General features: G+C 42.9%; 2 protein-coding genes across 3 annotated transcripts in view; one reads left to right on the forward strand and one right to left on the reverse strand.

Annotated features, from left to right (window-relative positions):
• Nucleotides 1–63: 63 nt before the first annotated feature.
• On the forward strand, nucleotides 64–4,010 carry UROD (uroporphyrinogen decarboxylase). Of its 2 annotated transcripts, none has more exons than XM_053575034.1 (10): nucleotides 64–218; nucleotides 1,365–1,477; nucleotides 1,597–1,676; nucleotides 1,756–1,818; nucleotides 2,064–2,261; nucleotides 2,379–2,540; nucleotides 2,927–3,064; nucleotides 3,193–3,293; nucleotides 3,383–3,449; nucleotides 3,724–4,010. In XM_053575034.1, exons 1-10 carry the CDS (start codon nucleotides 199–201, stop codon nucleotides 3,937–3,939), a joined length of 1,158 nt encoding a protein of 385 aa, XP_053431009.1. In that variant the 5' UTR covers nucleotides 64–198; the 3' UTR covers nucleotides 3,940–4,010. The 2 variants fall into 2 exon arrangements, with proteins under 2 accessions (XP_053431009.1, XP_053431010.1); XM_053575035.1 differs by having other exon boundaries at nucleotides 65–218; nucleotides 3,778–4,010.
• A 1,172-nt stretch (nucleotides 4,011–5,182) lies between these two features.
• Nucleotides 5,183–26,870, reverse strand: part of ZSWIM5 (zinc finger SWIM-type containing 5) — a 214,886-nt gene continuing 193,198 nt past the window's right edge. Inside the window, exons 12-14 of the mRNA XM_053576771.1 lie at nucleotides 9,409–9,572; nucleotides 8,881–8,962; nucleotides 5,183–7,982 (exon numbers count right to left, since the gene is read on the reverse strand). Of these exons, the coding sequence (XP_053432746.1) occupies nucleotides 7,120–7,982; nucleotides 8,881–8,962; nucleotides 9,409–9,572 (1,109 nt within the window). The 3' untranslated portion in view covers nucleotides 5,183–7,119. The remainder of the gene's footprint in view (nucleotides 7,983–8,880; nucleotides 8,963–9,408; nucleotides 9,573–26,870) is intronic.

Raw genomic sequence — 26,870 nt, forward strand, 5'->3', positions numbered from 1 at the left:
CCGGCTTTACGGTGAATGGAGACAGGGGTCCTACCGGCAGCAGCCAGGGCAACCCCGGGCTGTAGCAGGAACTTGATCATGTGACCTTCAACATGGCGACGCCCTCGGTTCCCTCCAGGAAGGGGAGGGGCCTGGACTGGGGCATGCTCAGATTCAGGTTAAAGTGGGGATTGTGCTCGCGGTTACTGACAGCTTACCATGGAGGCGAATGGGTTGGGGTGAGTTCTCCCCAGTACGCGGTGGTGCTAGCGGGGTTTCTAATCTGAGTCTTTGAACCCAGAAATTTCTCCCTATACCCTCCTTTCTTCACCATCGAGGTCTCCTAACCTGAACCCCATTCACTTAGATCCTGAATCCTCCAACTATGGATTCTTTTTTTTTTTTTTTTAAGAGACAGTCTCACTTTGTCGCCCTCGGTGGAGTAATGTGGCGTCACAGCTCACAGCAACCTCCAGCTCTTGGGCTCAGGATTCTCTTGCCTCAGCCTCTCGAGTTAGCTGGGACCACAGGTGCCTGCCACAACACCCGGATATTTTATTTTTGTTGTTGCAGTTTGGTGGGGCCTGGGTTTGAACCCGCCACCCTCGGTATATGGGGCCGGCGCCCTACTCTCTGAGCCACAGGCGCCGCCCACCAACCATGGATTCTTAAGACCTTCACCCCAGGAGCCTTTTTTCAGGGAATGCCTCAGGATTTTCAAGTAGGATCTCTATAATGGAAACATCAACTCTGATCACTCTTTTGACTATCCCCCCAAGCCTGGGAATCTCCCAGGCCCTGAACCAGCCCACTGCCACCCCATTCCTGAGACTCGCTGTTCCAAAGATTTCCAAACTATCCTTACTGAACTTTCATGCCCCTCCTCCGGGCCCCTCTAATTGCTTTGAACTTGAGAGAGTTGGGACTAAGTGTAGGGAAGAGGCCCTACAGCGGGCCACCCTAGGGTTTTGTGCACCATTTGATAGGTAGAGAGGAGGCCGAAAGGGCGGGAAGCCACAGCTTGAGAGATGGCCTGGAGGAGGCAGATAGCGGTGCAGTGCTGAATCCGCCTTAAGAATCCACACATTGGGGCGGGCACAGTGGCTCATGCCTGTAATCCTAGCACTCTGGGAGGCCGAGGTGGGGATGATTGCTTGAGTTCAAGACCAGCAAGAGCAAGAGACCCCCGTCTCTACAGGTGCCTGTAGTACTGAGGCAGAAGGATTACCCAACCAGGAGTTTGAGGTTGCTGTGAGCTAAGCTGACAATGTGGCACTCTAGCCTGGGTAACAGTGAGATTCTGTTTTAAAAAAATCTACGCCTTCCCCAAACCTCATCCAGCTTAGCGTACTGATTACCTACCCTTGTCCCTACTTGATCCTCAGACCCCAGGGTTTTCCAGAGCTGAAGAATGACACATTTCTGCGAGCAGCATGGGGAGAGGAAACAGACTACACTCCTGTTTGGTGCATGCGTCAGGCTGGCCGCTACTTACCAGGTTAGAGTCAGGGCCTGGAAGTCTAAATAAAACTCTGGAGGATGGTAAGTTTTCTAGGGGCAGAGGAAGACTCTGGAGGGCCTCCAGACTGAGCCTTGTCTTCCTTCTCCTATCTGCAGAATTTAGGGAAACCCGGGCTGCGCAGGACTTTTTCAGCACCTGTCGCTCTCCTGAGGCCTGCTGTGAACTGACTTTGCAGGTGAGGGGTCCACAAAAGAGGGAGGGATTTATGCCCTCCAGTTGCCACCTTTGAACAACCTGTCTCATATTCCCTACAGCCACTGCGTCGCTTCCCTCTGGATGCTGCCATCATCTTCTCCGACATCCTTGTTGTACCCCAGGTACCCACTCAAACCTGATCTTGGAACGTGACCCACTCAAGGACCCCTTGAAAATCCTTCTACTACTCCATTCAGGGTCCACAATAAGCACTTATCCTACCTGGATAGAGGGAAAAACCAAGGGTGAAAGAAATGGAGTTTGGCTGAGTTTTATTCTCCTTTTTGTTTCTTCTTGGTATGGGCTGAACAGAACCTTTCCCTCCAGAGTGCCTTTTTGGGAACACTGGTGTTTTATGCCCTTTTAGGCATTGGGCATGGAGGTGACCATGGTACCTGGCAAAGGACCCAGCTTCCCAGAGCCATTAAGAGAAGAACAGGATCTAGAGCGCCTACGGGATCCAGCAATGGTGGCCTCTGAGTTGGATTATGTGTTCAAAGCCATCACCCTTACCCGGCAACAACTGAATGGGCGTGTGCCACTGATTGGCTTTGCTGGTGCCCCGGTAATGAGGGATAGGACAGACTGAAGTATGGGCAGATCACTCTGCCAAGTCTGATATAGACAAGGGAATTAAGTGTTAATTTGAGTTCTGGACCTGTGATGTCTTATCTTTCCTTAGTGGACCCTGATGACATACATGGTTGAGGGTAGTGGTTCAAACACCATGGCTCAGGCCAAACGCTGGCTCTATCAAAGACCTCAGGCCAGTCACCAGCTGCTTCACATCCTCACTGATGCTCTGGTCCCATATCTAGTAGGACAAGTGGCTGCTGGTGCCCAGGTGAGTTCTAAGGGAGAGACAAATAGGCTCTTTGGTCTGTAAGGACCAGTAGAAATATAATCTAAACATAAGAAGGTGGGGGGTCTTAATGGCAGGCATGAAAGAAGCTTGGCCTCCAATGGTCTGGCTGAAGCAGGCAAGCCCATCTTTACACTGGTAGGGGGGTTTAATTCTCTGAGTACTCAAATACCAAAGCCAGTGATGGGATCTAGAGGAAAAGGCAAAACTGTTGACTAGAACTGGGTATACAGGCTTAGGCGGTTATAGGCTCAGGCAGTATCAGGAATTGAAGTCATTTGGAGAAAACTGAGACAGATTCTGAATGAGAAGCCTGAAGTACTTCCTTTCTGTGTTACATATTTCTCTTTACCATACCCTAACTGTAGGCATTGCAGCTCTTTGAGTCCCATGCAGGGCATCTTGGTCCACAGCTCTTCACCCAGTTCGCACTGCCCTACATCCGTGATGTGGCCAAGCGAGTGAAGGAGGGGCTACAGGAGGCAGGCCTAGCACCAGTGCCCATGGTGAGGATTGGGGTGGGTTAAGGTGGGTTTGTGGAGCTTTCAGGGTAAGTCTTGCATGGCCTGGAGTGACATAGTGGGAGTAGCAAGGCCTTCCATAGCTTCAGAGATCTATATGCTCTTTCTTCCAGATCATCTTTGCTAAGGATGGGCATTTTGCCTTGGAAGAGCTGGCTCAGGCTGGCTATGAGGTGGTTGGGCTTGACTGGACAGTGGTCCCAAAGAAAGCACGGTGAGTGACAGAAGAATGGGCCCTAGAGGTTAAGGTGGAGAGGGGACAGCAGTTGTCTGTGCAGTCACCAAAACTGGCTTTGCTTCCAGGGAGCGTGTGGGGAAGATGGTGACCTTGCAGGGCAACCTGGACCCCTGTGCCCTGTATGCATCTAAGGTAACAATAGCTAGGACCCCTATGTGTGTCTGGGAGTTTCTCTGCCTTCCTGTGGTTATGGATAGAGTTGTATTATATACACATTTTTATCGTGTCTTTCTTTCCTCTACTCCATATACATGATGTAAGCCCTAGGAAGGTAGAAATTTTATTTCTTGCTCATTTGTGTTTTATTAGTGCCTGGCCCATACCAGGCATTGATAAATTTGATAAGTGACTGAGTAACATTGAGTAGAAGCATGCCTAGGTATGTGTGTGTCACTGTTATGTATAGGGAGGACAGAGGCTTGCTGGCCTCCCTGTAGCCCATGCCCGGTTGGTCCCCCAGGAGGAGATTGGGCGGCTGGTGCGACAGATGCTGGATGACTTTGGGACAAAAGGTTACATCGCCAACCTGGGCCATGGACTTTATCCTGACATGGACCCAGAACATGTGGGGGCCTTTGTGGATGCTGTGCATAAACACTCACGTTTGCTTCAAAAGAACTGAGTGTACATCTTTATCTTCAAACACCACTAACAAAGATGATTATTTCCAGGAGAATAAAATTTGCAGAATTGGAATCTACTATATGTTTTTGTTTGTGAAAGATTTGTGCCCTTATCCTTAGTTCCTTCTTAGCCTTTGCTCCTTCCCTGGGGCCTCTTTCTATATCCTCTCCTCCACAAATCACAGGTCAGGTATCAGTGAATTTATGTACTACAGCACTTAATGTCAGGGTTCTAACCACCACCTTCCTCTCTGCTATCCGAGTCTCAGGGCTACATGGAATAGGGTAGCGCTTCCTAGAAATTGGGGGTATAACATCTGTAGAGAAAAGAGTGGTAGAATAATAAAAAAAAAAAAAAAAAAAAGAAAGGAAAAAGAAAAGAAAAGAGTGGTGTCCTCATAGCATACAAAGGCCAAATTGATAGGGTTCTGTCTGGGGAGGAAGGGGAGTATAGATCAAGGAGGGGCACAGAAGTGGTTAGAACACTTCAGAGAGGCATGGGAGGCAGATGGAGTGTAGGTGAGCAGGGAGAAGCTAAGGGACCATAAGCTTTTTTTTTGAAGAGAGAGCCTCAAGCTGTCACCCTGGGTAGAGTGCTGTAGCATCACAGCTCATAGCAACCTCCAACTCCTGGGCTCAAGCGATTCTCCTGCCTTAGCCTCCCAAGTAGCTGGGACTACAGGTGCCTGCCACAAGGCCCGGCTATTTTTTGGTTGCAGCCGTCATTGTTGTTTGGTGGGCCTGGCCTAGATTCGAACCCGCCAGCTCAGGTGTATGTGGCTGGCGCCTTAGCTGCTTGAGCCGCAGGCACTGAGCCATGACCATAAGCTTTTGACACCAAAGGATGAAGAGTACATGAATGCTCAGAGCTGAGTTCCTTAGGATTAGAACCTTAGATTAGTCCATCACCAAAGTGAGAAGGCCTCTGAAAAAGCCCTCTGGCACTTGGGGTTGCTCTATACTCTTTTCTGAGTACATCTTCTAATTTTCTCTAGATTGGTTTTCTGCTGATCATGTTAGCACCTGCTTCCGAAAATAAGGCTCTGGGTGTCTGAGCTCTGGAGAGGGGTCTGGTGTGGAAATTCTTTATCTGTCATTCTGCATCTCTTTGAACTTACTAGGAACCCACTGTGTGTTAGGCCCAAGGCAGGGCAATGCAGAAAGGAGAGAACCTTCACTTATTGAGAGAACACAATGACTGCTTTTAGAAAAATGGATTTTTTTCTGTGATCCATGATTTATTCATAGAAAAGCACTGTGAGTTCACACACTTGCTAAAAAAGGGGGAGTTGTGATACAGAAATAGGAGTAGCTTCTCTTTACCAACCCATTGGGCTGAGATGTAGGGGCCCTTGGCTGGACAGTAGGACATTAGTATCCACAAACAACAAATACGACTTACTGGTCAGTTTGGATTAAAAAAGGCGACAAACAGTTGTCAAAGAAAGGAAAATAAAGCAGCGAGTAAGGTCCTTTGTTCACACTTTAGGTATACCACTGCTTCCTATCAAGTCCCACCCTCAACTTGGGAAGAAGACATTGAACAGTAAATACCACCAAGACACTGGTATCCAACTGACTCTTCTGAATGCCAGTGCTACCTCCTATACCAATTCCTAGCTAAGCCTATATAGGGGTCAGGAAGGTAGCAGGAACCCTAGGGTTCACTACTAGGAGTAGAAATTAGGAAGGGAAAGGCCAAATGCCTACCAGCCCCAGCCTCCAAATCGGTGACCAGTGAGCAAGCAGAAAAAGTTTGAGGTAGAAAGGCAAGGGAAGAAAGCAAGTATGTGCCCAAAAGAGAACTGTGGAGCCGACGTAGCCAATCTCAGGGCAGAGGGAAACTGGTGCTTAGAAGCTTATTTCGTGAAGAGAGGAGGCACAGAGATGGGGACAAATGTTTAGCTACTAAGAAATGGGGAAGAGAGATCTGGCAAAAAGAGATGGGACACATTCATACAGCTCCTCAAACACGAATACACAGACACACCTACCTGTAGAAATACACTCAGTCACACACATAAAGACATACAGATACGTGGCTAGCAGACATACACACAGACGTAAACATTTATACACATGCATTCGTGTACTCAGGTACACATACACACTGAACATGCATAAACACAAGTGTACTTCCAGATAAGTGTTTTCACACGTACACAAACATGTACACTCTCACACAGAAACCCACAGTCCAGCACACATGTATTTCACATATACACAGACATAGAACTGATACAGATATACATAAATGTGTATGTGTACATGCAGGCAGGCAGGCACAGCTACATCTATGCACATAGACACGTGTACTTAGACACATGTACAGATGTACACACATAATTAGAGATGAAACCAGATATTCCCTAACACAAAGGTGACCAGAACAGGTGAATATTCTGAGCTCAGCACATTCCCAGACCTTCATCTTCTCCCTGCACTTAATTTCTCAGGTACTTAGCAGGCTCCTGAAAAGTGAGGCAAGAGCAGGAACTTCAGTGTCCTCATAGCTTTGTGAGGCAAAAGTCTAAGTCTAGGCCTGTCTTCTGCCCCTCAACCACATGGGGCTATAGATGCTGGAGTTTTTTGCAAAGTCTATTTAACTGGTCACATTTCTCCTTGCCACATTTCTACTTTTCTGCTGCCAACAGCATACACTCTGCAAGGAAACCTGAGAAATGGTTTTGAGTCTCCTCCAGAAAACAAGCATATCCTCCCACACCCACAGCTACTTCAAGTGTCCATCCAATCAGAACCATAATTATAAATAGTTACAACTTTACAATAATTGGCAACACATATGCTATAGTATTTACAATGCCATAAATGCTTCTGTTTCTCTGGTTAAGCAATCCCTGAGACAGAACAGTGTTCAGTGTTTGCCAAAGGAGAGAGGGCCAATGCCCAGAACACACAGGATTACAGAGGCATGAGGTGGCATGTTGTATCTGATCAACCTGCAGGGCCCAGCTCCTAGAAACAGTGGGCTGTAGTGAGAAGCTTGCCATGGTAGGCATATTGGCTAGAGCTAGACTCCATCTTTAGCTTTGTGGTCCTTTGGCCTCAGCCATCGGTGCTCAGAGTACTCTCAGGGTGGACAAATGTTTTAGTGTCCTTGGCCTGAAGTGACGGTACCTGGGAGTCCAGGCTGCCCTGGTAGTGAACTGTCTGCTTTCTCAGCCAAAGCGTTCTCGCACCAGCAGCATTAGCTTTTTCTTGCCTTTGTAGATCTGTTTGAGGTTGTCGATGAACTGGGCAAATTGCAGGTGGCCATCTTGGGGCAACAGAAAGGTCTCCCGAGCCTTGCTCAGAAACTCAATGAATTCTCCATAGTGGCGGGGGCTAATGTGTGTCAGGCGTGAGTGTGTGGTATTGATATAGGCATTAATAGTGGCATCCAGCAGCTGGCGCAACGGAGCTTTGTCCGTGGACATGAGCTTTCCAGAGCTGCGGCGGCCTGGGATGCCAGCTAGGCCAGGCGCAGTCACAGTGCAGCGTCGAAGGATATCTGAAAGCACTGTGGCACAGTGTACACTCTTCACCACCAGTGGGATAAGGGCTGCCAGCTCATTCTTGCCCAGAGAGTGGCTAAGGGCACATGCCCAGAGCACATCATTGATGGCTGGGTGGGTGTCCTGGTTGTAAGCCAGGTTAAGATGGCTCATGGCCAGTGAGGCCAGCTTGAAGGCACGTAGCGGGTAGCCACGGAGCTCCATGTAGCGGGCAATGGTGAACAGCTGTGAATGGGTCATGCCCCCAGCAGCAGCGTCAATGGCAATCTGGTAGGCTGCTTCAAAGGCAATATGGTCTTTCTCACAAAGTGTGAGGGCAGAAAGAGCACAGCTCTGTGGATCCTTCATAGCACACTGCAGGGCCAGGGTGCGAGCACAGCTAGCCAGTTCCTCCCGCTGTGGATAGTCAAGGCTGAGCCGCAGAATAGTGGTGTGGGATACTGCAGTGGCAGCTACAATACTAGTAGCCTCAGTGGGGGTGAAGAGTGTGTACCAGCTCTGCAAGATGCTCACCAGGGCCCGCACACCTGTCAGAGAGAGCCTGAGCTCAGCTGTGGACATCTGGGTCCTGACCCAAGTCTGCCCAGGTTAGCACTTGGGAGTGAACTTGGCCTGCAGAGATGAGTTCTCCCTCCTCCTCAGCAGCCTTGAGGTGATCTGAGGCAAACCAGGGTAAGGGGAACATCCCAGAAGGCCAGACACTATTTGGGTTTCCTTCCTATTCCTTACTTCCCCAGGTCAGAGGATTGAAGGTCTCTGCAGGTGCTTTTAGCTCCCCACAAGGATGGCCACAGAGCTTACAGTTTGCCTGCCCTGAGGCAGGATTGCAGAGCTGCCAGGGGGTTCTACCTGAAGTGGGGCCTCTAAGGTAGAGTCTTAGAGTCTTGTGCTGGGGCTCTGGGCTCTAGAAAGAGTCCTGAGGCCAGGTGTGGTGGCTCATGCCTGTAATTTTAACACTCTGGGAGGCCAGCCTGAGCAAGAATGACTTCCTGTCTTTACTAAAAAAAAAAAAAAAAAAGAAAAGAAAAAAAGAAAGAGTCCTGAGCCTTCAAGTTATCTGGGATTTCTTACAAGTACAGATAGGGACTGGGACCAACCCACCAGGCCCACTACCTCCCAAGGGAACACTTGAGTATTGGTGGCTGAAAATTCACTCTCTCAGACATGTCTCTAATCAGAGGGTCAAAGTGCTGCTGACATCAGGATGTGGTTCAAGCAGTGAGGGCAGAGCTTGGGCTGGCTGCACAGAGGCCATCTTTTCCTACCAGCAGCCTCATCCTTTCTTAGGATCCTTAGATAAGGATCATCCTCCTGATCTTTGATCAGGAATCAAAATATGCAAGCTCTAAGGATTCACTGTCCTGTCCTAAGAGTAAGGCCTAGAAACTCCTTTCATCTAGGGGCAAAGGTAGTTGGGAGACTCACCCACTTCTGTAGCACAGGTTACCAACCATCGTACCATCTCTCGGCGTCTCCAGTTAAGGGTTGATAAGGTCATCCGCATCACCTAGGCATGAAAGTTTTTTCAGTGGGCTAATTCTAACTGCTGTGTTCTCTTTTCCCCTTGCCATTCATTTATGCAACAAATACATTTTGTTGCTTTAAACAGTGGTCTCTCCCTTGATAAGTATAGACAAGTTTAATTTCTTCCCCACCCCTCCCATCAATCAGATAGGAGACTTCTTTTATGACTTATAACACTGTCCTTATTACCATACCTTGTATGACATAGGGGAATTGGAGAGAAAATGGGAGCCCAAAGCTTCTGGCCTTAACTTAAATGTGGAGCCTAGTATTTGAAGTCCTTACCTTTTGCCTAGCCTACAACTTACGTTCTAGGGACAAAGAAAGGACAAGACTTGATCTATGCCAAGTACCCCCAGAGACCTTATCTTTTGCCAATTATCATTAGGCCAGAAATCTAACGTGGGAACTGCTACTCTTCCTCCATACCTGTAACCCAAGCTCCAGGGCCACATTGAGCAGGGTGCTGTCAGTACTATTGTCCGTGGGAGTAGCAATCTTGAATGCATCTTGGGCCAGTTTGAAGATAAGGGACGAAGAATGAATGTGCTTCTGTATTGCTTCCAGAATTGTTCGGAGTCTCAGAGTATTTCCTATAGACACCAAGAGAAGGGGCAGGGAGAAAATCAACTTTAAAGTTTCCCCAAACAGTGAGCTAATCATAATAGGCACTGCTTGAACTGGCTGCTATTAATTCACTGAATGCTTCTGAATACAACCATCCCTTCTGAGTGGTCAAGATATCTCTACTGAACCCATCTGAGGCTCCTTCCTTCCCTAGGTCCCCATATGAATGCACTTCTCTCCACCTTTTCATTTGTGTCATCTACCCCTTACCTTCCATACCTTCAGATACCAGAAATAATCTTCCTGAACACTTGAATTCTGAGAGCTACTTATACAGGAGGCAGAAAGCTACCTTACTACCAAAAAAGTATGCGAGTTGCACTGTTTGCCTCTCATTACAACTTCCTGGAGTAAAAAGGAGCTAGGCCATCACTTCCTACACAACAGGTAACGATTCAAAGAATCCATCATCACATGGAGTGAAGGCTGCTTCATGAAGGCAGTATAGATAATGAAAGAATGTCTTACGAAGGTAAATATGTGAAATAAGGACAGGATTAAAAGCAGGCTTTAGGTTTTGCTTTTTTTTTTTTGTAGAGACAGAGTCTCACTTTATGGCCCTCAGTAGAGTGCCGTGGCCTCACACAGCTCACAGCAACCTCCAACTCCTGGGCTTAAGTGATTCTCTTGCCTCAGCCTCCTGAGTAGCTGGGACTACAGGCGCCCACCACAATGCCCGGCTATTTTTTGGTTGCAGTTTGGCCGGGGCCGGGTTTGAACCTGCCACCCTCGGTATATGGGGCCGGCGCCTTAACGACTGAGCCACAGGCGCCGCCCTAGGTTTTGCTTTGTAACTTGATAAAGTCAAAGAGGTGATGAGGCATGAGTACAAGGTTTGGAGCAAAATACAATGGGGACCAACCTTGGTTAGCCATTTCACACTCATTTACTTCATCTATAAAATGGAAACCATAACTTTCAAGGTTGTTGTGATAATTCTAAACAATTTGTGTATAGTGAATATTCTATGACTTTGGCTCGGTGCCCACAACACAGTGGTTATAGTGCTGGCCACATGCACAGAGGTTGGCGGGTTTGAACCCAGACTGGGCCAACTAAGCAACAATGACAATTGCAACAACAACAAGAAAAATAGCTGGGCACTGTAGCAGGCGCTTGTAGTCCCAGCTACTTGGGAGGCTGAGGCAAGAGAATCACTTAAGCCCAAGAGTTTGAGGTTGCTGTGAGCTGTGTCGCCATGACACTCTGCCGAGGAAAACAAAGTGAAACTCTGTCTCAAAAAAAAAAAAAAAATTCTATGACATTATTTTTATTATAAAAGAAGATAAAGAGTATGTGTATAGTGTATATGTGTGCATATATATGAACAGAAAATATCCAGGTGGGCAGGGCATGGTGGCTGTAATCCTAGCACTCTGGGAAGCCTGCTTGAGGCTAGGAGTTCAATATCAGCCTGAGCATCAGCAAGATCTCTGTCTCTACTAAAAATAGAAAAAGTTAGTCAGAAGTTGTGGCAGTTACCTGTAGTCCCAGCTACTTGGCAGGAGAATTGCTTGAGCTCAGAAGTTTAAGGTTTCAGTGAGCTAAGATGACATCACTGTACTCTACCCAATGTGACATAGTGAGACTTTATGTGAGTCTCAAAAACAAACAAACCAAAAAACCAAAACCAAAAACAAAAAAAGAAAATGTCCAGGAGTATTTATACCAACATATTTCTAGTAGTTAGTTTTGGGTGCCAGGATTATGGAATAGATTTCCTTTATTCTTCTATCATCTTTTAAAAATAATTTTAAAGAGCCAGGAGCAGTGGCTCACTCCTGTAATTTCAGCACTTTGGGAGGCTGAGGGAGGAGGATCACTTGAGCCCAGGAGTTGGAGGTTACAGTGAGCTGTGATTGTGCCATTGTACTCCAGTCAGGGGAACAGAGTAGGACTCTGTCTCAAAATTAAAAAAAAAAATTAATAGACTATGTCTTTAGAGGTTTTAGGTTTATAGAAAGTTGAACAGATAGGATGGAGAATCCCCTATTATTAACATCTTACATTAATGTGGTACATTTGATGAATCAATATTAAGAAAGTCATCTCTCAGTATCTAGGAGGGATTTGATTCCATGACCCTTGCTGGATACCAAAATGTGAGGATGCTCAAGTTCCTTATTTTTTGCATATAACCTACCACATCCTCCCATATACTTGATATTGTCTCTACATTTCTTTCTTTCTTTTTTTTTTTTTTTTTGAGACAGAGCCTCAAGCTGTAGCCCTGGGTAGAGTGCTGTGGCATCACAGCTCACAGCAACCTCCAACTCTGGGCTCAAGTGATTCTCCTACCTCAGCCTCCCAAGTAGCTGAGACTACAGGTGCCCACCACAATGCCCAGCTATTTTTTGGTTACAGCTGTCATTGTTGTTTGGTGGGCCTGGGCTGGATTCGAACCCGCCTGCTCAGGTGTGTATGTGGCTGGCACCTTAGCCACTTAAGCCACAGGTGCCGAGCTGTACATTTCTTATAATACCTAATATAATACCTACCCATCACTTCATTCAGATGGATTCAACATAGTAGTCAATGCCTGGCAAATTAACCCTGTCTGATCCTACGTTGGACAAAACTACATTAATCATTTTATGTAACCTAAAATAATAAAATTGTCAAACAGTTCATATCTGTTTTTTTCTTTTAAAATTGTAGGGATAATTATAAGTAATCCATCAATCTCTTTCCTGACCCAAATAAATAAGAACTGGGGAGTATGTGGGTGGTAGAGAAATTGGATACTTTTGAGAATCTTGTAGAATTTCCTTGCCGCAAATATTTTCAATCCATGGTTGGTTGAATCAACAGATATAGAACCCATGAATATGGAGGGCCAAAGGTACCTTATTAGTCTGGTACATATGATGAACCAATACATTATTAACTAAAGTCTATAGTTTATATGAAGGTTTACTCTGTGTTCTCCAGTTTTATGGAAGGTTATTTTGTTCCCATTAAAAAAAATTTCTAACTACTATGAAGATATAGCCAGGTGTGGTGGCTTACATCTGTAATCCTAGCATTCTGGGAGGCTGAGGTGGGTTGATTGCTTGAGCTAAGGAGTTTGAAACTAGCCTGAGCAAGAGTGAGGCCCCATCTCTAAAAATAGCCAGGTGTGGCAGGCACCTACAGTCCCAGCTACTTGAGAGGCTGAGGCAAGAGGATTGCTGGAGTCCAAGAGTTTGAGGTTGCTGTGAGCTATGATGCCATAGCACTCTACTAAGGGTGACAAAGTGAGACCCTGTCTCAAAAAAAAAAAAAAAATGAAGGTACACAGCATTAAGTTACATAATTTACTAATGACAGGTAAAATTCAGTTTTAGTTGTGTCCTACACCCAAAGAGTAAACCATATATCCTTGCATTGTACCCTTAGGGTGGGAAGTTATGGGACCCCTTCTCCTCCACCCCCTTCTTGAATTTAATTGAGATTTTCTGTGCTTTGGGTCTGTGATTGTTAAGTCTCCTAGTTTCAAACTGGCAATGTGATGCTTGTTTTGTGATACTTAGGAGAATGTTTTCCAAATCTATCCAGGTTGTTACAAAGGATGCAAAGTTTCCATCTTTTTTTAGGGATGAGTAGTATTCCATGGTATACGTATACCAGTTTATTAATCCATTCATGTGTTGATGGGCACTTGGGTTGTTTGCACATTTTGCGATTGTGAACTGAGCAGCTATGAACATTCCACTGCAAATGTCCCTAAAATGTCTTCTCTTTGTTTGGGTAAATGCCTAGCAGTGGGATTGAAGGGTCAAATGGTAGGTCTAATTTTAGTTCTTTGAGGAATCTCCACACTTCTTTCCATGGAGACTGTACTAGTTTGCAGTCCCACCAACAGTGCATGAGAGTTCCCTTCTCTCTATACTCAAGCCAGCAACTGTTGCTTTGGGACTTTGTGATGTGGCCTATTCTCACTGGGTGGGGTTAGGTGATACCCGAAAGTGGTATTGATTTGCATTTCTCTGATAATTAGGGATGCTGAGAACTTTTTCATGTGTCTGTTGGCCATCTTTCTGTCCTCAGAAAAGTTTCTATTCATGTCTCTTGCTCAGTTTTTAATGGGGTTGATTGCGCTTTCATTGTTGATACATTTGAATTCATTGTAGATTCTTAGCAGACAAATATCTTCTCCCATTTTGAAAGTTGTCTTTTTGCTTTGTGGATGGTGTCCTTGGCTGTCCAAAAACTTTTTAATTTGATCAAGTTCTATTTATTTGTTTTTGTTGCTGCTGCAATTGTTAGTGGGGTCTTCTTCATAAATTTTTTCCCTAGGCTGGTAAGATCAAGAGTTTTTCCCACACTATCTTCTAGAATTTTTATTTTTTTGTGTCTTAGATTTAGGTCTTTTATCTATCAGGAGTTAACTTTTGCAAGTGGTGAGAGGTGTAACTCCAGTTTCATTTGCTTATATGTGGCGAACCCAAGTGCCCATCAACACATGAATGGATTAATGAACTGGTATACATATACCATGGAATACTACTTTTCTCAGCACCACTTATCAAATAGATATTTTTTTCCCTCAGTGAATGCTTTGGCCTGCTTTGTTAAAAATTAGATGGCTAGATGAGACTGGTTTTATCTCCAGATTCTCTATTCTGTTCCAGAGATCTATGCCTCTATTTTTATGTCAATACCAAGCTGTTTTTCTATTATTAAATCATAACTGTGTACATTAGTGCAGTCAAGGGGTACAATGTGCTGGTTTCATATACAATCTGAAATATTTTCATCAAACATTTCATAGCCTTCATGGCATTTTCTTAGTTATTGTATTCTGCATTTAGTAAGTTTCACCTGTACCCATTCTAAGATGCACTGTAGGTGTGGCCCCACCCACTACCCTCCCTCCCTCCTCCCCTCCCCTCCCTTGGCCCTTTCCCCCTATTCTTGTGCTATTGTTGGGTTATAGCTTTCATGTGAAAGCTATAAATTAGCTTCATAGTAGGGCTGAGTACATTGGATACTTTTTCTTCCATTCTTGAGATACTCTGCTAAGAAGAATATGTTCCAGCTCCATCCACATAAACATGAAAGAGGTAAAGTCTCCATCTTTCTTTAAGGCTGCATAATATTCCATGGTATACATGTACCACAATTTATTAATCCATTCGTGAGTTGATGGGCACTTGGGCTTCTTCCATGACTTAGCAATTATGAATTGGGCTGCATTCTGGTACAGATGTCTTTGTTATATTGTAATTTTTGGTCTTCTGGGTAAAGGAATTATAGGATCAAATGGCAGGTTTATTTTTAGATCTCTGAGTATTCTCCAAATATCCTTCCAAAAGGAACGTATTAGTGTTCATTCCCACCAGCAGTGTAGAAGTGTCCCCTTTTCTCCACATCCATGCCAACATCTCTCATTTTGGGATGTTGTTATGTGAGCTAATTTTACTGGAGTTAGGTGATACTCTCAAAGTAGTTTTAATTTGCATTTGTCTGATGATTAAGGATGATGAGCATTTTTTCATGTGTCTGAAGGCCATGTGCCTGTCTTCTTTAGAGAAGTTTCTCTTCAAGTCCTTTGCTCACCCTGAGATGGGATCACTTGTTCTTTTCTTGCTAATACGTTTGAGTTCTCTGTGGATTCTGGTTATTAAACCTTTACCGGAGGTATAGCCTGCAAATATTTTCTCCCATTCTGAGGGCTGTCTGCTTGCTATACTTATGATGTTCTTTTTTATTATTATTAAATCATAGCTGTGTACACTAATGTGATCATGGAGCACCATACACTGGTTTTATAGACCGTTTGACACATTTTCATCACACTGGTTAACATAGCCTTCCTGGCATTTTCTTAGTTATTGTGTTAAGACATTTACATTCTACATTTACTAAGTTTCATATATACCCTTGTAAGATGCACCGCAGGTGTAATCCCACCAATCACCCTCCCTCTGCCCACATCCCCCCTCCTTCCCCTCCTTTTTCCCCCTTCCCCCTATTCTTAGGTTATAACTGGGACTTACTATGTTCTTGACTGTGCAGAAGCTTTTTAGTTTGATCAGATCCCAGTAGTGTATTTTTGAAGCTGCTTCAATTGCCTGGGGGGTCCTCCTCATAAAATATTCACCCAGGCCAATTCCTTCAAGTGTTTTCCCTGCACTTTCTTCTAGTATTTTTATAGTTTCATGTCTTTTTTTTTGTGTGTGGTTTTTGGCCAGGGCTGGGTTTGAACCCGCCACCTCCGGCATATGGGACCGGTGCCCTACTCCTTGAGCCACAGGCACCACCCAGTTTCATGTCTTAAGTTTAAATCTTTAATCCAGTGAGAGTCTATCTTAGTTAATGGTGAAAGGTGTGGGTTTCAGTCTTCTACAGGTTGCCAGCCAGTTCACCCAGCACCATTTGTTAAATAGGGAGTCTTTTCCCCACTAAATGTTTTTAATGGGCTTGTCAAAGATCAAATAATGGTAAGTAGCTGGGTTCATCTCTTGGTTCTCTATTCTGTTCCAGACATCTGCTGCTCTGTTTTTGTGCCAGTACCATGCTGTTTTGATCACTATCGATTTATAGTACAGTCTGAGGTCTGGTAGCGTGATTCCTCCTGCTTTGTTTTTATTTCTGAGTAATGTCTTGGCTATTAGAGGTTTTTTCTGATTCCATATAAAATGAAGTATTATTTTTTTGAGATCTTTAAAATATGACAATGGAGCTTTAATAGGAATTGCATTAAAATTATATATTGCTTTGGGTAGTATAGACATTTTAACAATGTTGATTATTCCCAGCCATGAGCATGGTATGTTTTTCCATTTGTTAACATCTTCAGCTATTTCTTTTCTTAGAGTTTCATAGTTCTCTTTATAGAGATCTTTCACGTCCTTTGTTAGGTAAACGCCCAAATATTTCATCTTTGGCACTACTGTGAAAGGAATAGAGTCCTTGACTGTTTTATCAGCTTGGCTATTGTTAATACCATGCTGTTTTAATCACTATAGACTTGTAGTATAACCTGAAGTCTGGCACAGTGATGCTTCCTGATTTATTCTTATTTCACAGAATCACATTGGCTAATCAATGTTTTTTCCGGGTTCCATATAAAATGTAGAATTACTTTTTCAAGATCTTCAAAGTAAGACACTGGCATTTTAATGGGGATTGTAGTAAATATATAGATTGCTTTGGGTAGTATACACATTTTAACAATATTGATTCTGGCCTGGGCACGGTAGCTCACACCTGTAATCCTAGCACTTTGGGAGGCCAAGGCAGGTAGACTGCCTGAGCTCATGGGTTCAGGACCAGCCTGAGCAAGAGCAAGACATTGTCCCTAAAAAAAACAGCCAGGCATTGTGGCAGGTGCTTATACTCCCAGCTACTCAGGAGGCTGAGGCAAGACAATTGCTTTAGCCCAAGAGTTTGAGGTTGCTGGGCACTCTCAACCAGTAGAGATGCCAGGGCACCCTACTGAGGGTGACAGAGAGAGACTCTGTCTCAAACAACAACAACAACAGAAAAAAACACCAATATTGATTCTTCCAAGCCATGATGAGCATGACTTCCTTTTTTTTTTAGAGATGGTCTCATTTTGTTGCCCTCGGTAGAGTGCCGTGGTGTCACAGCTCACATCAACCTCCACCTCTTGGGCTTATGCAATTCTCTTGCCTCAGCCTCCTGAGTAGCTGGGACTATAGGCGCCTGCTATAATGCCCGGCCATTTTTTTGTTGCAGTTTGGCTGGGGCTGGGTTCGAACCTGCCACCCTTGGTATATGGGGCTGGTGCCCTACTTACTGAGCCACAGGCGCCACCCATGATATGTATTTCTATCTGTTAACATCCTCTGCTACTTTTCTTAGTGCTTTGTAATTCTCTGTAGAAATCCTTCACATTTTTTTTTAGATATATTCCAAGGTATTTAATTTTGTTTGATGCTACTGTGAAGAGTATTATATCTTTGATCTGATTCTTAGCTTGACTGTTGTTGGCATATATGAAGGCTACTGATTCGTGTACATTGAACCTGAAATGTTGCTGTATTTCTTGATCATTTCAAGGTCTCATGGTTGAAGGCTTGATGTTTTCTAAGTATAGGATCATAGCATCTACAAAGAGTGATGGTTTGACCCACTCTGTTCTATTTGGATACCCTTAGTGTCTTTCTCTTATTTGATTGCATTGGTTAAAACTTCTAGCACTATGTTGAAAAGTAGTGGTGATAATGGGCATCCTTGTCTGGTTCCAGTTCAAAGTGCGAATGCTTTCAACTTTTCTCCATTCAATATGATGGTGGCTGTGGGGTTGTTGTATATGGCTTTTATCAGTTTCAAAAATGTCCCATATGGGACAGGCGTGGTGGTTCATGCTTGTAATCCCAGCATTCTGGGAGGCTGAGGTGGGTGGGTTGCCTGAGCTTACAGGTTTGAGACAGAGCCAGAGCAAGACCTCTTCTCTAAAAATAGCTGGGCCTTGTGGCGGGTGCCTGTAGTCCCAGCTACTTGGGAAGCTGAGGCAAGAGTCACTTGAGCCCAAGAGTTTGAGGTTGCTGTGAGTTATGATGCTACAGTACTCTACAGTGGTAACATCCTCTGTATGGATGTCCCCATAAATGTCCCATGTTCTTCAGTGTTCTTATCAAAAAAGGATGCTGAATTTTGTCAAAAGCTTTTTCTACATAAGTTGAGAGAATAATATAGTCTTTATTTTTACTTTTGCTTAAGTGGTGAATTACATTTATAGATTTGTGTATGTTGAACCAGCTTTGCATCCCTGGGATGAAACCCACTTGGTCATGATGGATAATTTTCCTGATGTGTAGCTGAATTCTGTTTGCTAAGATTTTATTGAGTGCTTTTGCATCAATATTTATTAATGATACTGCTCTACAGTTTTCTTCTTTGTTGCATCCTTTCCTCATTTTTGGTATGAGGGTGATATTTGCTTCATTGAAGGAGTTGGGGAAGATTCCTTCCTTCAAATGTTTAGAATAGATTCTGCAATATATACACCAGCTTGCCTTTGAAGGTTTGGTAGAATTCTGCTGTGAAACTGTCTGGTCCTGGACTTTTTGGGGGGATTGGATTTTATTGTTGTTTTGATTTTGGAACTTAAAATTGGTCTATTCCAGAGTTCTCTTTCTTCTTGGTTGAGTCTAGGGAGGTAGTGTGATGCCAAGAATTTGTCAATTACCTCCCTATTTTCAAATTTCTGGGTGTAGAGATTTTTGTAGTATTTAGCGAAGATCTTTTGTATCTCTGTGGTATCGGTTGTTGTTCCTCCTTTTTCATTTCTTTTTTTTTTTTTCAACATGCAGAATTTACCTGTTTATTTTTTTTTTTTGCAGTTTTTTGGCCAGGGCTGGGTTTGAACCCGCCACCCCCGGCATATAGGGCCGGAGCCCTACCCCTTTGAGCCACAGGTGCCGCCGTCCTTTTTCATTTCTGATTGAGCTTGTTGAAGATCTTGATTTTCTGTTTCTAGTTAATCTAGCCAATTTTGTTTATCTTTTCAAAGAACCAACTTTATGTTTCATTAATCTTCTGAATGATTTTTCATTTTGTTTAGTTCTGATCTAGTTTTGGTTATTTCTTTTCTTCTGCTGTGTCTAGGATTAGATTGCTCTTCATTTTCCGTCTCCTTAAGATGATTCATTAGATTGTTCATTTGCATTCTTTCTGGTTTCTGAAGTGGGCATTTAATACTTGCCTCTTTGAAGTAACTGCCTTTGTAGTACCCCAGGAGTTTTAATAGCTTACAGCACTGTCTTTTTCTTCAAAGAATTAATGATTTCCTTCTTTATGTCCTTTTTGACCCAGCTATTATTTAGCAATAGGCTATTTACAGTCCAAGATTTTGTGTGACAACGAAGTGTTTCTACTGGCATTAAGTTCTACTTTTATTCCACTGTGGTACATGGAATACAGTTTTCGTCTTGTTGTATCCTTTCCTGGCATAAAGAAAAGACATAAGGCATAATTTCTTTTTTTTTTTTTTTTTAATTTGTTGAGACTTGATTGGTGTCCTAGGATGTGGTTGATCCTAGAGAATGATCCATGAGCTGATGAGAAGAATGTGTTCAGTAGTATTGGGGTAAAATGTTCTGTAGATGTCTGTTAATCCCAATTGTTCTAGACCAGTAGTTCTCAACCTTCCTAATGCTGCAACCCTTTAATACAGTTCCTATGGGTTGTGACCCACAGGTTAAGAACTGCTGTTCTGTGACACAGAGGGCGAGGAGAGCCAGATCTCCGTGCCTGTCCATTCCTTTGCCTCCTTGAATATAAAGACCACTGTTTGTTCATTTTCCACCTTTCCTTCATTTTTTTTATTATTAAATCATAAACACATAGATCACGTATAATGCATTTATGGGGTACAGTGTGCTGATTTCATATAGAATTAGGAATGCTTACATCACACTGGTTAAAACATACCTCATCTCGTTTACTTATTGTGTTAAGGCATTTATACTCTATACTAATAGATCCGACTATGTCCTTGCATTACGCAGCATAGGTGTGACCCCACCATTTGCCCTCCTTCTATCTGACCTTGCCCTTCCCTTCCATCCCCTCTCCTCCCTCCTTCATCTTGGGCCATAGTTGTGATCAATTCTTCATAACACCTTTCCTTCATTATTTTTGCCACCCATAATCTGAATTCCCTGTCATTTCCATAATTTCTTGTAGTCAAGATCTTCTGAGTTTGCTACATTGTCATCCCTTGTGGGAGGTGATCTGATTCTTCATGATGGCCATGATTTTTTGTTGGTTCTTGCTCATGTGTGCTTCCTCTTGTTTGTGGTTATGCTCTGCTTATGGAAGGTTAAAAAATCATCGTACAACACTACAGGGCACTCTAGTAACACAAAAATCACCACCACTTTTGGATGTGAAGCTGCAAGATTGGAAACTGAATTTCACCATGTGCAGGTTGCCAAGGAGATAAGAACTGGTTTTCCTACTCTGGGAATGAACGATGTGTGGGCAGTGCAGGTGCTCCAGGCCAGAAATGTGTATCATACAATCAAGGGCCCCACAGCCTAGTTCTGAGAAACTGTGTGAACTCTATCAATGAAGCAGGGAACGTCACTTGTATGAGTTTTAACAAATGTATAATTTCATGGATCCACCATCACAGTATCTTATAGAATAGTTTCACAGTCCTAAAAATCCCCTGTGCTCCATCTATTCATTTCTTTCCCCATAACCCTGAGTTTCTGGCAACTACTGATCTTTTTACTGTCTCCATAGATTGTCATATTTTTGGAATTACATAGCATGTGGCCTTTTCAGATTGGCTTCTTTCAATGTGCAGGACACATTTTAGGTTCCTCCATGACTTTTATTGTGGCTTGATACCTCATTTCATTTTATTGTCAAATAATAATTGATTATATGCATACATAACAATTTATTTTATCCATTCATTTTTTGAAGAACATCTTGGTTGCCTCCAGTTTGCAGCAATTCTGAATAAAGATGCTATAAACACTCATGTTCAGGATTTTGTGTGGACATAAGTTTTCAAATCGTTTGGGTAGATACCTAGGAACATGACTGCTGGTTCACGTGGTGAAACTATGTTTAGCTTTGTAAAAAAATACCAAACTGTCTTTCTTTTTTCTCTTTTTTGAGATAGAGCTTCAAGCTGTCGCCCTGGGTAGAGTGTCGTGGCATCACAGCTCACAGCAACCTCCAACTCCTGGGCTCAAGCGATTCTCCTGCCTCCACCTCCCAAGTAGCTGGGACTACAGGCACCCACCACAACGCCCAGCTATTTTTGGTTGCAGCCGTCATTGTTGTTTGGCTGTCCCGGGCTGGATTCGAACCTGCCAGCTCAGGGGTATGTGGCTGGCGCCTTAGCTGCTTGAGCCACAGGCGCCGAGCCTCTTTTTTTTTTTTGAGACAGAGTTTCACTTTGTTACCCTCAGTAGAGTGCTATGGCATCATAGCTCACAGCAACCTCCAGCTCTTGGGCTCAAGCAATTCTCTTGCCTCAACCTCCTGAGTAGCTGGGACTACAGGTGCCTGCACAATGTCTGAGTATTTTTAGAGATGGGGTTTCACTCTTGCTCAGGCAGGTCTCGAACCTGTGAGCTCAGGGCAATCCACCCACTCCAGCCTCCCAGAGTGCTAATATTACAAGCGTGAGTCACTGTGGCCATCCCAAACTGTCTTTCTTTGATGCTGTACCACTTTGTATTCTTAACAGCAGCAAATAAGAGTTCCTGTTGCTCCACATCATTGCCAGTGCTTGTTGTTGTCAGTGTTTTGGAATTTAGGTATTCTAATACTATGTAATGGTATCTCATTGTTTTAGTTTGAAATTCCCTAATGACACATTATGTGCAGTTTTAGTTCATCTTAGCCACCTTTATATGTTCTTTTTTTGTGAACTGTCTCAAGATCTTTAGCTTATTTTTATTATTTTTAATTTTTTTTTTCTTTTTTTGTAGAGACAGAGTCTCACTTTACTGCCCTCGGTAGACTACGTGCCATGACGTCACAGGACTCACAGCAACCTCCAGCTCTTGGGCTTCCGTGATTCTCCTGCCTCAGACTCCTGAGCAGCTAGGACTATGGGCGCCTGCCAAAACGCCCGGCTATTTTTTTTTGTTGCAGTTCTGCAGGGGCTGGGTTTGAACCCGCCACCTTCAGTATATGGGGCTGGCACCCTACTCACTGAGCTACAGGCGCCACCCTATTTTTAATTTTTTTTGTTATTTACTTATTTAGAGACAGTGTTTCACTCTGTTGCCTCAGGCAAGAGTGCAGTGGCATCATAGCTCATAGCAACCTCAAACTCCTGGGCTCAAGCAATCCTCCTGCCTTAGCCTCCTGAGTAGTTGAAATTACAGGTGCACAGCACCACATCTGGCTAATTTTTTCTATATTTTGTAGCAAGGGGGCTTGCTCTCTCTTTCTCAGGACCTCAAGCAATCCTCCTTCCTCAGCCTCCCAGAGTGCTAGGTTTACAGCTGTAAGCCACTGTGCCTCGCCCAATTTCTTTACGAGATAGAGGTCTATTCAAGTTCTTATATCTCCTTCTGTGAGTTCTGGTAGATTATGTTTTTTAAGGAATTGGTGCATTTCATCATTTATCAAATTTGTGGGCATAGAGATATTTATAATGTTCCTTTATTATCTTTTCTTTTTTTTTGAGACAGTCTTGCTCTGTTGCCTGGGCTACAGTGTCATGGCCTCAGTCTACCTCACAGCAACTTCAAACTCCTGGGCTCAAACAATCCTCAGCTTTCCAGAGTGCCAGGATTACAGGTGTGAGCCACCATGCCCAGCCAATATTCCTTTACCTTTTAATGTCTATGGGATTAGTACTGATCGCCCTTCTTTCAATTACTATAGTCATTTATGTCTCTCCTATTTTTTTCTTGGTTAGCCTGGCTACAGATTTGTCAATTTTACTGATCTTGTCAAAGAATCAGATTTTGCTTTCATTGATTTTCTCTATAGTTGTCCTATTATCAATTTCATTGATTTCTATACTGATTTTTATTATTTTCTTCTACTAGCTTTTGGTTTATATTCTCTTTTTTCTGTTTTCCTAATATGTTAGTTTAGATTGCTTACCACATTTTTTATTCTTTTTTAAAATTAGAAACATTAATTTTATTACTGATAGATTTTTAATAAAGTATGTGAGATTTTTTTGCAGATTAATATGAAGACATAAATGATACATTATATTGTTTTTGTTTGTCAGATAAATGTTTATTTTAGTTTTTATTCACTTTTTTTTTTTTTTTGAGACAGAGTCTCACTTTGTCACCCTCGGCAGAGTGCTGTGGCATCACAGCTCACAGCAACCTCAAACTGCTGACCTTAAGCAATTCTCTTGCCTCAGCCTCCCAAGTAGCTGGGACTACAGGTGCCTGCCACAACGCCCAGCTATTTTTTGTTGTAGTTGTCACTATTGTTTTTAGCTGGCCTGGGCCGGGTTTGAACCTGCCAGCCTTGGTGTATGTGGCTGGCACCGTAACCACTAGGCTATGGGCACCGAGCCTTTGGTTTCTTTTTTTATAGAAGGATCTTGCTCTGTCACCTAAGCTGGAATGCAGTGGCATGATTGTAGTTCATTGCAATCCTCCTGCCTCAGTCTCCCAAATAGCCAGGACTGCAGGCACATATCACCATGCCCAGATAATTTAAAAAATTCTTTGTAGAGAAGGGAAGAGTTACACTATGTTACCCAGCTTGGTCTTGGACTCCGGGCATCATGCAATCTTCTTGCCTGTAATCCCTGCAGTGCTCATGTCGGGATTACAAGCATGAGCACTGCACCTAGCCAGATTAATGATTTTTAAATTTTTTACTAAGAAGATCTCAATCTGTTGCCAAGATGAGTGCAATCATACATCATTGTAACCTAGAACTTCTGGGCTTAAGCAATCCTCTTGCCTCAGCCTCCTGTGCCACCATGTCCAGCTAACTTAAAATTTTGTTTTTATAGAGACAGGGTCTCACTATATTGCCCAGGCTGGTCTTTACTCCTGGCCTTTTTATTTTTATTTTGCTTGAGACAGAGTCTCATTTTGTCACTCTTGGTAGAGCTCACAGCAACTTCAAACTCGTGGGCTCAAACAATCCACCACCACGTCTGGCTATTTTTAGGGATAGGGTCTTGATCAAGCTCAGGCAATCCATCCACCTTGGCCTTCCACATTGCTAGGATTACAGCATGAGCCACTGCACCTGGCCCTACTTTTTTAACATATTCTTTCAATACTATAAATTACCATCCAAGCTCTGCTTTTGCTGCATTCCACACATTTTTGGTCAGTTGTATTTTAATTTTCATGTAAGTTAAAATATCTTAAAATTTCCTTGAGATTTCTTTGATTTGTGTCAACTTTTAAATTTTTAATTATTATGGGTACGTAATAGTTGTACATCCCATGTGTTATTTAGAAGTGTATTGTTTTATCTCCAAATAATTTGGGATTTTTTCCAGCTATCTCAATGTTATTGATTTATAATTTAATTACACTGTGGTCTGAGGGGATATTTTGTATGATTTCCATTCTTTTAAATTTAGTGAGATGTGTTTTATGGTACAGAATGTGGTCTATCTTAGTAAATGTTCCATGTGAGCTTGAGAATAATGTGTATCTTGCTTTTGTTTGACAAAGTACTCTATGAATTCACATTTAAAATCAGTTAATTGATGGTTCTATTCAATTCAATATATCCTTACTGATTTTCTGCCTGCTGGATCTTTAAATTACTCATAGAGGTATGCTGTATTATCCAACTGTATTTTTAGAGACCATGTCTCTAATAGATACATACATAATTTTTTTTATTAAAAAAATAGACCATCAGGGCAGCACCTGTGGCTCAAAGGGGTAGGGCACCGACCTCATGTGCCAGAGGTGGCAGGTTCAAACCCAGCCCCAGCCAAAAAAACTGCACAAAAAAAAAAAAAAATAGACTATCTTCTTTAATCAGACGGTTTTATTTTGTTGCCCTCCCTTGGTAGAGTGCTGTGGCATCACAGCTAACAGCAACCTCAAACTCTTGGGCTCAAGTTGTTCTCTTGCCTCGGTCTCCCAAGTACTGGGACTACAGGTGCCCGCCACAATGCCCAGCTACTTTTAGAGATGGAGTCTTGCTCTTGTTCATGCTGGTCTTAAACTCCTGAGCTCAAGCAATCTACCTGCCTCAGCCTTCCAAAGTGCTAGGAAATAAATAAAATTTAAAAAATATGAAAATAATAAATTAGCTAAATGAGTATGTATGCTTTCCTGGGAGAGTATAATTTTCCACAAACTTTTTGCTCTTAGTGTAGCTAGCCTGGTAGTGAATCTAGTATGGAAGAGGGGACCAGAGTGTTGAAAACACATCCTATGTGGGTTTTTCTTTTCTTTCTTTTTTTTTTTTTTGGTAAAGGCTTTGGGCTCTGTTTTTAGTGGGAAACATTTGGAAAGGTAAAGCATATAAACTGGGTCACATATACATTAAATGTCTGTGTAAAATGAAGATAAGTACTGTTCAGTGTTTATACTTAGGGTCTACTTGCTTACTTTAACACTATCCCTTTTTTTTTTTTCTTTTTTTGGCAGGGGCTGGGTTTGAACCCGGCACCTCTGGCATATGGGGCTAGCGCACTACTCCTTTGAGCCACAGGCGCCGCCCAACACTATCCCTTTATTGTTTTCTTTATCTGTCTAATTCATTGCTATAAAAATATATATAAAATAATTTGCCATTTAATCATAAATATTTTAAGTATAAAATTGAGTGGCATTAGTAATATTCATAATGTTATGAAAACATTACCACTATTTCCAAAACCTTTCATCTCCCCAAATAGAAGCTCTGTGTCTGTTAAGCAACACCTCTCTATTGCTTCTCCTAGCCACTAATCTACTTACTGTCTTTATTACTTTGCCTATTGTTAGGTACTTCATATAAATTTAATCATGCAATATTTATTATCTTGCATCTGGCTTAGTTCACTTAGCATAATGTCTTCAAGGTTCACTCATATTGTAGCATGTATGAGAATTTTCTTTTTTGAGACTGAATGATAGTTCACTGTATGATGTATACTTGGGTTGTTTCAGCTACTGTGAATAATTCTGCAATAAATATTGGCATATGAGTATCTGAGTTCATTTTCAGTTTTTCTTGGTATATACTCAGGAACAGAAATGCTGGGTTATGGTAATCCTATGTTTAACTTTTTTTGAGAAACCACCAAACTCTTTTCCTTAGCAGCCACACCCTTTATGTGCCCACCAGCAATGCACTAGGGTTCTGATTTCTCTACATCCTTGAAAACACTTGTTATTTTCTATTTTTTAGATGATAGCCATCCTAGTAGCATTTGCATTTCCCTAATGCCAATGTTGCTGCACATCTTTTCAAGTTCTTATTGGTCATTACATATTTTCTTTAAATAAATGTCTGTTAAAGACTTTCATTCATTTTCATTTCTTATTTTATTATTATCTTTTAGAAATGAGGTCTCATTCTGTTGCCAGGCTGGACTGCAATGCCATCATCATAGCTCATTATATCTTCAAATTCCTGGGCTCAAGCCATCCTCCTGCCTCAGCCTATGAAAGTAGCTGGGACTACAGACACACACTACCTACCATGCTCGGCTAATTTAATTACTTTGGTCGAGATGAGGTCTTGCTATGTTGCCCAGGCTAGTCTTGAACTCCTGGGCTCAAGTGATCCTTCACCCTGGACCTCCAAAAGTGCCAGGATTGTAGGCATGAGTCCCCGCACCTGGCCTCACTTATTTTTATTTACTTACCTACTTAATTTTTTTGAGACAGAGT

This window comes from Nycticebus coucang, chromosome 22, assembly GCF_027406575.1.
Source record: "Nycticebus coucang isolate mNycCou1 chromosome 22, mNycCou1.pri, whole genome shotgun sequence".
Taxonomy (NCBI): domain Eukaryota; kingdom Metazoa; phylum Chordata; class Mammalia; order Primates; family Lorisidae; genus Nycticebus; species Nycticebus coucang.

Coding starts and splice junctions, on each gene's coding strand:
- UROD (XM_053575034.1), top strand. CDS start 199: ATGGAGGCGAATGGGTTGGG. Junction 1,478..1,596: donor GGCTGGCCGCTACTTACCAG/GTTAGAGTCAGG, acceptor TCCTATCTGCAG/AATTTAGGGAAACCCGGGCT. Junction 3,450..3,723: donor GTGCCCTGTATGCATCTAAG/GTAACAATAGCT, acceptor TGTTATGTATAG/GGAGGACAGAGGCTTGCTGG.